At 39.6% G+C, this 11814-nt stretch overlaps 1 protein-coding gene across 1 annotated transcript in view; it reads right to left on the bottom strand.

Moving 5' to 3' along the window:
• Positions 1–4907: 4907 nt before the first annotated feature.
• The window catches only part of LOC101864417, a gene marked incomplete in the record, with an annotated part of 22005 nt that continues 15098 nt past the window's right edge, over positions 4908–11814 (bottom strand). The window contains 1 exon segment of the mRNA XM_005108301.3: positions 4908–6130. Coding sequence (XP_005108358.2) covers positions 5849–6130 — 282 coding nt within the window.

The following is an 11814-nucleotide window of genomic DNA, read 5'->3' as shown; positions in this document are numbered from 1 at the left end:
AGAGAGAGAGAGAGAGAGAGAGAGAGAGAGAGAGAGAGAGAGAGAGAGAGAGAGAGAGAGAGAGAACAAAGACAAGAACACCTGCTCCTCCTCCTCCTACGAAGCTACGGACCTTCAGCTAGTTCGCAAGGACAACATCTCACAATAGGGATATTCAAGTAAACTCGGAGACCAAAGAATCCCTACATCGTTTGCGTTATCTCTTTAGTTATCAAGCCTCATGAAAATAGATCGACTTGGGTGACGAGATAAAAAATGTATGTGAAAGAGAAACTACATTTTGACCCTTGATAGCGAAGTTAGACAACTGAGTGCGGTCAAAAATTTGTGGCGCAACTTATCCCCAACAATGCCATCCACACTTTGCATAGCAATTTGTTTCTATTAGTCTCAACTTAATCATGTTTTCCCACAATAATTGAGGAAAGTTTTTTAAAACTTTTCTTCGTAAATTTATATAAAACTATGAACGGATTGAGATAGAAGCGTGTTGATTGTTCCCAGCAGCAAGAAAAAGGATTTGACAAAGGAGTCCAGAAAAAGCGATGATGGGCATCAAACGAAAGGATCACAGTCGAATTTAGCACCAAGTAAAAAAAGAAAATATGAGGCTAGATCTATACGGGTCGCACACTTAAAGTAGTGCTCAGTATTGAGCGACGGTGCGTGATAGTGTCGAACGGAAGTACGACTTGAAATAAACAAACCTGGCGGATTTTCTAAAATTACAGAGACAGAAGCGTCGGCCAACAAAAGCGATCGGCGAAATAAAGAAATTTAGCTTTTTGCAGCAAAACTGTCTCAAAACTGAAAAAACGAAGGACTTCATGATCTGGAGAATATTTTAAAGAATCTTTTGGCGAAAACCATATGTTGATCGATGTAGCCATTAAAAAGCCTTTTGAATAGCAAAATTCAGCCACCACAAATAGATAATAGATACTAGATCTATAAATCTACGTCACGCGGAAAATGGGATTGTTCACAGTACTTCCTGCTTGTCACACACATTTTGCATACGCATATGGCCTACGTCACAGGTCACAATGACACTTTTTATTTGCAAAACTTGGTACAAGAAATGAATTTTACATGGAACACATTTTTGGCACCTAAATTTTTCAAAACATGCGACCAACAAAGATAATGCCACTATTACTATTATTTTTTTTTAAATGACAGAATTGTTTATTAAAGCGATATTGCCCCAGCTGTAAACCGTTTAAAATCTGTAGAAACCACCCACTTGGATTTTTACAACTAATATCTATTAAAGAATTTTCTATAAGACAGCTAACAGGTATTTACAAAAACATTATAATCTGTACAAATTGATACAAATCATTGTGCAAAAGCTGGAAAGTTCATGTTTGATAGTTTAGGAAATATATATATGACAATAAGATTAATTCAGAGCTACTAGACTGTTTTTACAATTTTAAACAATACGTCTAGAATCTTAAAACGTTTAAGACGCATTTAAAGAACAGTGGACATTACGAATTCAAAATAAAACAACAATAAAAATGTCCAAACGCGATTTTCTCAAAACAACAGTTATTGCGCGTAATCTGATTTGTTTTCAATGGGTCCATTTAGTGTACCTTAGAGTAGCTCAAAGTTTAAATTAAATAAGTACTGTATCTGTGAGTACGCCGTTCTGAACACAGGGCATACTTCTTCTAACGCCAGTTCACCAGATTGTTCTCAGCGCATCGGAGTTGTTCTTTTTAGTTGGTTTCGAAGAGCGATTTATAGTTTTACTTTTAAATAAAGATGTTTTTGTCACTACCAGCTTCTAATGCAGAGTCACTGTCGGCATTTTAAAATCTGCAGCTGGGTTGTCGTGCACAAGAAAGCAGATAAGGACACAGTCACCACTGAACGAGCGGCATTCTAGTTGTGTCACGACGCAGTGGAATGAGGCACTCATTAGTTTGGGGGTATATGGAGCTATTGATATAATCCTAATCAAAGCCTGTGCATTTGCCTTACTTTCGATTTTTTAAAGGACACCCATCTAACTTTAACAGATGTCGAGATATTGTGAACTGAAGGAGATGGGGGTCGTGTGGTGTCAAAAGTAAGATTAGAGAGAAAATGGCAGCCAAAGCTCTTTGACTTCTCAAGCTGTATGGTTGTCCTTGGAAACCACAAATTGACATTTTGTTGTGCTTTTAATCAACGTTTATACGTAAAATTCAATTAGAAATGCGTTTTTAAGTGGCCATGAAAGATGTTGATCCCCACCCCCCCCCAAAAAAAAACAACAGTGATTGGGATAAACAAGGTCCCCCCCCCCCCCCCCCCCCCCGTGAATTGTAATTCCACCTTACTACATCTCGCCACACTCACTGACGTACAATCATTCATGAAAGCATATTATTATAAGTGGAAGTGTGTACCTGGGGAAAATTCTACTAACATGCAAATGTAAACATAACTCGCAATGTATCCCCAACAATGTGGACATCTATTATACATTTGGCAATTTGGAAACACGTTTGTCACTTTCCCTAAAAACTACGACAGCTACAGAGTTGAAAGTTGGTAAGTACCTGCAAAAAGATTGATAGATCCCCATGACGGAGCCCAATTTTTTATTTATTCATTTCCTGAATTTAGACAAATATATTTGACAAAAAGTTCCCGTCCTTCTTTGGCCTTTGTGATTATTCCATTGAGAAACGGAAAAAAAATCTGCGTATGCTGTCCTTCACAGTGGAAGTTCCGGAAGTGACATTTCGCAAGGCGCATTTTGTTTTGAGAGTATAGATCTAGACTTTCTAACATTTTGCATCTTTCAAGAGTTATTACTCCATTCCAGTAGAGTGTAAATATAGTAGGCCAATGGCTTTCGGTTCATGTTAATGCACCGATCATTCCTTTCATAGAAACGGGGCCCAGCTAGTTACTAAATAACGGTTTTAAACTAATAAGCCCCAACCAGAAGTCAGGTGTAGCTGAGCAAATCATTACATTATCCGGAAGTTAATATCTCTAGTAATCTCTTTGGCTCGAGTAGTGCTGTATGACAAAATTACTTTCGTTGCTCGATTTTCGAGAAATATGGAGCTTAAGGTCAATTCTGTCGTCTTTCAACATCCCATTTGCCCACACGAAACGTCTTTTTAAAACGAATAGAGAAGTATGCTCTCAGTAAAAATATCATTCGATTTAAAGCTGAGGTCATGGGGTTAATTAACTTGTACAACACGGATGTGAGGAAGCCCCAAGTGTTTTCCCTTTAACTTTACTACTGCGTTCGACCAATCTTTTGCAACAGGTTAGCGTGAAATACGTTGAGTTATTTTCTTATTTTACATCTTAAAAAATTCGTTTCAGAGTAAGGATCTGTAGAAAGAAACTCAACTTGACTTTCCGGGTAAAAGCAATAGTGGTGTCTAGAATGATAAAAATCATGAAAAGGAAGCGGACATACAGATCATGTATGTTCTTCATACTTTTTTTCTAAACAACCCATCCTTTTCTTCTTCAATGAAAGGAAAAAACGACCTAAACTTTGCTCAGTCAGTGGTAACGAAAAAGTAATCAGATTCCCTGCATTATAATGTAGGTATTTGACTTATACTTTCTTTAAAAAGACGAACACCATGCTTACAGATAGAAATGGGTTAATCTGAATGTAGATTTGGGTTTTTAATCTATCTTAGATAGGTCCCCGGATTCTCAAGAAATGACCATGTAAGGCAGTTGTGACTTCCTTGTTGTCCAAATTCCTGATACGGGCTATTGTTGCATTATAGTATTATCTATTCTTAACATTGTAGTAAAGTCTGCTTTGTGTTTTGATGGACGAACAAAAGTCTGCTCAACTGAAAAAAAAACTCGTCAATGACAGAGAAGACGGATGTGGACGAACAATATCTTTCACATAGGTTAATGCTGTGGGTACTAGTCCTCTTCTACTGCACTGTTAGTCAGTTGGCATCCTGATAAAATACGATACATTTCCTGTTCTCGAAAGTGGCTTGTTGTGAGGGGGGGGGGGGGGGGGGCACATTTGCCGAGAATAGATGCAGTTCACATACATTTGGGGAGGGTTCAAAAGCCATCATCCTCTTGGTTCCATCCTATGGGAGGTGTACTGCTGTATCCGTAGAGAAATGGTTTAGCCCTTGGCCTAGCAAATACATTTTTATTTTGTAGAAGACTTGAGTTTGATTCCCAAGTGGAGAAATGTACTCTATCGAGTATCTCAGTCTTTCCATTGTCTCGAACGTTTAATTCAGTGTCTTCTTCTTCGACTTTTAGCTTTCTGCAGCCCCCCCCCCCCCCCCCCCACACACACACACCATCTTCACCTCAGCATATCTAAGACTTTGACACTTCCACAGCACTTTCACCTCTCCGATGATGTATATTTGACACCTATTTCTCATTTCTGTTTAATACTCCAATATTTTTCCAGCTGCCAAGTTATACCAGTCCTTGAAACTCCCAATTCAGATACATACATTGCATGAGGAAAGCATAGCATTCTTTTCGCCAGCTGACGAGCCACGAAGGCATTGACCACAACGAAGCTATAGCCCATTACCCCCAAGGAATTGTCCGTAAAGCTTCCTGAAAATAATAAAATAATTACATTCCATTCTCTTAAATTTTAACGAAAATATAATAACATATCTCCTGCCTGTACAAAGACTTCGATACACCAAACACCAAACCCTACAACCGAAGCGTTCTCTCTGGAAACAAGCAAACCTTCATCGAGGGACTGGTGTGCCTTTCATCAGAGTAAAACACAACTTACGCACAAGACACTTCCTGAGGGTGGAGGGGTGGGGTCTTTTATGCGCATGATGTTACAAATGAAGGACTCTAATTGAGATGCCAACTCGGAAGAAAAGCATGTTTTAACATCCAAAAAATAAAACACGAAGTTTTCATTTCACTTTACTTTATTCACCGAAGAAAATTATAGCTTTCGTTAGACAGAAAGGATCAGGGAATAACATGCAGGTTTAGGACCGACGATGGAGACACTGTTCTAGAACATTGCTTGAATTGGAATACATTCAATATGCTTATTAATAAATTCTACGAAAATATTTGCCTACACTCTAAATGTAAGGCAATTACGACGGTTGCTAAAATCCAAACAACTTCGTGGTGTATTCTTGACCAAACGGTGTAGGTAGTGGTGTCACAGAACTACACTTCACACAATTAGATCAATACCCTCTGTACACCTTATTTATCACGATCAGTGACGGACGTTAAATAAAATTTTAAACGTTTAGAATTGATCAACAGGTATTTTTCTCCGTCGGTACCCAAAAGCACCACTTGTAGATCCCACTTTTTTACTCTCCTTTCGCTCTTTACTATGGCCAGTTTGGCTTTTGTCCAGCGCTAAAGAACCATCATTTGGTCGATGCATTTCTTTTTATAGAAATTTGTGTTCTCCATTGTACAAAAAGCCTAACATTACCTCAGAGATAGAAGTTAACAGAGAGTTATTTCCTCTGAATTGCACTCATATAGCTTTGGGCCTTTTCCAAGCATACTATAATATTGTTCGAATACATTTTTAAAAATGTGTATTTATTTGGAGAAATCAAACACTCATATAATCATAGTGATCATTCGTTTGATCTAAATTAATCTGTGAAAACTCAATCGTTAAATTACGTGAGAAATCAATGGCTTTATCTACTATTCTATTTCTATTTATTTATTATTTTTGTTTTTGTTATTATTATTGTTGTTGTTGTTGTTATTATTATTATTATTATCCTCATCGTCATTATTATCAGTATTTTTTAAATTACAAATCAGCTTTTATCCCTTGCCAGATTTTTCGTTATTGCTAACGCTTTAGTTAGAGAGGATTACGTTCGTCACGAAGCCACAAATAATTCAAGTAATAGGCAGTAAGGTTTGGGTTCTTTCCCTTTTTCTGGGCTCCCGTGCAATACCCGCCCGTGACATTGCCCTTCACGTCATCACCGTACGTCACAAAGACAGAATACGCCCATACGTCTTGACGCACTTGGGTAGCGATGGGCGGCCTCAAGTAAGGACTTGACCCGGTCTCTCTGCTCACGCTCATGTTGACGCTCGGCTGAGGGTCTGCCTTGATCGTGCATCGGATCTCGACCGTCTGAGGACCAAGAGGAGTTAAAGAGTTGAGTACAGTGTATTTATATACATCTATTTTTTAATTTATTCTTATCAAATTTTATTTTCATTTATTTATTTATTCCTTTATTTATTTATTTATTTATTTATTTATTTATTTATTTATTTATTTATTTATTTATTTATTTATTTATTTAGTAAGTGTTTTACGGCGCTCGCAACTACATACGGTTATATGAGCGCGAGGAACATATTAAGCATTTTCAGTTTGGTAAGAATTATTCTTTCAATTTTGCAAGCGTTGCGGCCGAAGCCCACTCTTATCGATTTTAGGACCACCAAGGAATCTTCAACAAGCACAGCTCGCACGCGGGATTTTTCGCCCTCGCCAAAGAAGCCTAGGTGTTAGATCTTACCTACCCTAAGATCAGGGGTGTAGCTTAGAGATAAGTATGTTTGACTTGAATTTTTTTACGTTGATAAGGTGACTTTTTAGTTCATCTTAAACTTAAAACAGTGTGTACTCGTCCGATTAAGTTCAAAGTTGATTGATTTTCCACAACACCGTATCGATTTCTCAAATCTGAGATAATTGTTTCTTCGCAGTTTGACCTTGTGATATGGTTCGCAAAACAACCATTCGCGTTTGTTACGTTAATGGCATTTTTAGTGGTGGTAGTATTTATCTCCCGTCAGTCAGTGCCGGATTAACCATTAGGCAAATAAGGCAATTGCCTTGGGGCCACTCAAAAAATAGGCCACAAACGGGCTAGAGACAGGGTACAACAAGGCCACATTTTTTCGGGGTTTTCCCCCGTTTTGATCAGGCCGCAGCAAGGCCAGTCAGGAAGGCCACAACTAGAATAGCCCTAGGCTAGCCCAAACCAGAGTCCGACTGAGTTTTTAGTCCCAGGCCTAGTTCAGAAAGTGCTGTGACATTTTGTTTGGCCTCTCTCTGGGCCACATTTAAAAAAAAATTAAATTGAATCATCAGCAGTGGGTTCCAAATCAAACACATTTGGCCTCTAAAGTCACCAGATACCTGGCAACCCAGATAACAGTTCCATAGTTGTGGCCCTGCTGCTGGAGTCAAAAGCCTGCGAACTGCGAATGCTACATTTCTAGCCTAATTTCTGCCAAATTCGACAGTTTTCTAAGTGCACATGAGGTGAAAGGTGAACTGTGCTTACAAAACCCCCGATATAAAAAAATCAAGGTGCTATCTGTATAATAATTCAGACATCTATTATTAGGCATATACGTTTTAAGCAAGGGAAGGGACAGGAAGGGAAGGCAACTTTATACGTGTAAAAAGTTTTTTTTGGTACTATTTTTTGTGTTTTTTTAGCAAATTGAAACCTTACAAAATTAGTGTCCAGATTCCGAATGAATTATATAAAACGTAGAATAAACCTAGATCTAGATCAACCTAGTCTAAGTCTAGTAGCGCAGTGTTTATATATATTTTAATAGCATCCCCTCTTTTAGGTCTAAACCCTATCCCCTCCACAACTCCCCCTCCCCGGAACTCGGGACTCAACAGTTACTTGTGAGGTTAACCTAAAGATCCTACTGTTAGCTTTTGAAGCAATCCACGAAATTGGACCATCCTAGACCTAGATCACAGAACTCATAAATGTGAAAGCATCTTTCAGAAACATAAGACAGGGTAAACACCTAAGACTGTCAACTAGAAATGCCAGAACAAAAATCGGAAATCGGGCTTTCAGTATTTTCCGTGTTTCAGCCCCATCTTTATGGAACGCACTGCCAGCAGCAATAGGAAATGTTGAGACAAGACATTTCTGTTCCAGAAAATATTCAATTGATCCAAATTGTAGCGCCTCAGAGCAGATCTTCTGAAGTGGGCGCTTTATAAATGCCTTGTGAGTTATGATTTATGACTTACATATTGCTAGCCTAAGCAACAGAGGGCCAAATAGTTATTTTCAATACTAATGCTATCATATGTCGGTAAAACTAGATGTTAAATTACGCGAACAAATGTTTCTTCATACTAACAGGAAAATGAAGAAACCCAACGGGAAAGTGAGAGTTGGTGGGATTGGGGGCAGGGGAGGGGGGGGGGGGGGGAGACAGGAAAGTTTGTGTGTATGTGTGGGAGAAGGTCTTTTAAACGGCAGCTTTGGCTGCAACTGGATATCTTTTATTTTGACAGTGGCTATGCAGTATGACTGCATTCTGATCTTAGTCAGTAGTAGTACACAAACTAGTACTTTACTTATAATATACAATATTGAGGATGCTGATAGAGACCAGAATCGACATAATATTAATGCAAACCATTGCAGCAGCAGCAAAAAAAACAAAACAAAACAACAACAACAACAAACAACAACAACAACAAACAACAACAATAACAAACAACAACAACAACAACAAAAAGCAGCAGCAGCATCACCACCACCACTACCACAACATAGGCCCTACCACGTTACTTCATAATGTTCTTTTCTTGTGCATGCTTATCCTCAGTGTCTGCTAGGATTAGTATCTTGAAATGCCAAAACGAAAGAGTGGATGGGAACGAGCGAAGGAGTTGGAGAAGAAAATTAAAGAAGGAGAAGATCTAAAAAAATTAACAAAACTGACTTCAATTTATCATGTTAAAAAGAAAAGTAGAAGCGAAGCTTCTTCATCTCAAATCAATAGCAACCAAGAAAAGCCTACTGCTAGTACTATTGGAGCTGGGGTAGCTGGTGGTGAAGCTTCTTCATCTCAAATCGACAGCAACCAAGAAGAGCGTACTGCTGAAGCTGAGCTAGCTGATGCTAAAACAATCGAAACTGATAATATTTCAGGAACAATAGCAAATGATGTTAGGCTTCTAGGTGACATAACGGACGATGTGCGTGAAATGTGCATAACTCGCGGTGCAAACCAGTTTTGGAATTTGGCCAGTGACTATCCAGAGACAAAACGAGACTTTTTTTTGGCGTGAATCGGTATTTAAATAACAGTGCATTGAAACGTATTTTGTCAAATGGAGAAGTAGTTGATCGTGACTGGCTAGTATATTCTCCACCCAAAGCCTGTGTTTTCTGTTTCCCTTGCTTTTTGTTTTCGCCAGACCGCATACATCTTTCTGGTCAGGGGTTTACAGATTGGAAGAATATAACCAACTATTTAAAAACACATGAAACAAGTCCCAAAATATGAACTCAGTCTTGACTTTATGTCAACGTAGTGTTGCTGGTGGGCATGTTGACGAGCGGTTACACCAAAACTTACTGGAACAACCAAAATACTGAAAAACATTTTGTTACATTGTATTAAGACAAGCATTTTCCCTTGTGATAGAGGGCTGGCTTTTCGAGCCAGTGATGAAATCGTTGGGTCCAAGGACAATTATATTCCGTGAGCAGGCCACTCTCTAAATTTAGTTGGTCAATCAGCTGTAGATTGCTGTGTGGAAGCTGTGTCTTTCTTTCAGTTCCTGCAGCGCTTGTATTAATTTTTTCTTGCATCAACACATCGTTGGAATATTTTATTACGACACGTTGAGGAAAATCCTGAATGTCTTGTCCCAAAACACCCATCTGATACCCGGTGGTCTGCCCGGGCTGATGCGACAGAAACAGTCTTCAGGGGCTACAAACAATTCCAAAGTGCCCTACAAGAAATTGCAGAGTATACTGACCAGAATGGTCTCACGAAGCACGAAGCACGAAGCTGGCGCACTTGCAAGTTATATGAACATTATTGAAGTTGCTTTCATGTGTGAACTTTGGAATGACATTTTACATCGTTTCAATTGCTGAAGTAAACTGCTACGAAGTTCAACATTGAACTAAGCACAGCCATTGGATTGTTAGAAAGTTTAGATACATAATATATAGGAGAGTGTCGAGGAAAGTTTGACTATTACCATGACAAGGCATGTGACCGATGTGGAAGCAGCATAAATAAATCAGACAGTCGGAGAGTACGTGTACACAGGAGAACAGTAGATGACGGAGATGCGGCAAGTGTGATGGATGAAATGTCGGGTCAGAAGAAATTCAAAGTGAATACATTCTTGGTTATCTTGGTCCAACTGAAAAGTGCCCTATGCAGGCGAATTGACACCTACTTAACAGTAGTGCAGCAGTTTGGTGTTTTAACAGAGTGTGATTCAATGTCAGCTGAAGACATCAAAGCTTTAATATCAGCACTTGTTAATGTCTATCCACATGACCTCTCTCCTAACTTTCCAATGGAATTTAGACAGTGCGGATGTACCTGTCTCTAATGTCAACTAACTGCACTGGCGAACATTCATTTTCGCAATTGAAACGCATTAAAGACGTTAAGCATTCAACCATGTCTCAGCAGAGGCTATGGATGCTAGCACGTCTTTCAATTGAAAGCGATTTACTACACAACATTAACGAAGTCGTTGATGAATTCGCTGTTGCAAAAGCACGCCAAGTGGCAATCTAGGTAAGAAATGATAATGCATAATGTTATTGCTGTGAGACCTTAGTTACATTATCTTACTGGTATGTTGTCCATATTCCATACTGTCATACGTTGGACTGGCTGACAGACAGACAGACACACGCACAGACAGACCGCGCATTGGTGTGATGTGTGTGTAGTTTTGAATTTGCAAGCAAGCGAGCGCGCGCGCGCGCGCGCGTGTGTGTGTGTGTGTGTGTGTGTGTGTATGTGTGTGTGTGTGTGTGTGTGTGTGTGCGTGTGTATAAAAGGGGTTGGGCGGGGAGGGGGGGGGGGTTACACCATATTTAACTTTTTCAGGCCACTCAGTGAAGTGTGCCTTGGGGCCAGCTGGGTCTTAATCCGGCACTGCCGTCAGTCCTTTCCATAATCAATATGGACAAAATTACGCAAGACGCAAACAATAGCGCAGAAAGCCTTAACGAAATTATATTTGCAGACGACCAGTGGCTTATTCATCCAAACCAACAAAGCCTCTCCAGCCACACCAATGAACTGAACAGAACCTGTGAGAAATGAGACGTGAGAATGAACTCACCAAAAACAAAAGTCATGAAAGCAAGCGGAAACCATAGTCATCTGAACAGTCATGTGAATATCAAACAACCAAAAAAGGTCAAGGGGGTTAAAATGGAATCTTGGTAGCATTGTCCTGAAAACAGGTCCCTGGACACCAACACCACCACTTATCAGATCTCCACGGACACAAAGAGACAGCTTATCACTTCAATGATTATACCAACATTATGTTACCCCTGCCAGATCTGGAATTTACGTAAAACATATTATGAAATCAAGATCACTGCATGCGAGATGAAGTGTCTCCGCAAACAACTACACATCATTAGTAAAGACAGAAAAAAGAGAATGTACGACTAGTAAGACTGGGCAACTTTTGACACTTGCATTTCATAGAAAATCAGATATAAATTAATTCCTGGGCCACCTGTCACGAATGCCTCCCACCTAGTCAGTCAGCTATAACACCAACCACCCCCAATATCAGCCTGCTAATCACCCTGAGGTCCGAACACACAAGAGAAGCTCCGGTTCATTCAATTTTCGACATGGCATTTCGCCCAAGAAGACTGGACTGCCTCACACGTTACCCCAAGTTGGCGCTCTCCCTGGCGAGAAGCTTTTCTCTAGGGTGTGCGGATAGGCGGAACAGACGAATTACAAGTGGACTCCATTACCGCCTAAACACGTCTGTCGCGCACGCACACACACACACACACACACACA

The sequence above is a fragment of the Aplysia californica genome, unplaced genomic scaffold, assembly GCF_000002075.1.
Source record: "Aplysia californica isolate F4 #8 unplaced genomic scaffold, AplCal3.0 scaffold00676, whole genome shotgun sequence".
Classification (NCBI taxonomy): Eukaryota; Metazoa; Mollusca; class Gastropoda; order Aplysiida; family Aplysiidae; genus Aplysia; species Aplysia californica.
Note: the sequence above shows the minus strand (reverse complement) of the source record. Positions and strands in the feature narration are given on the sequence as shown.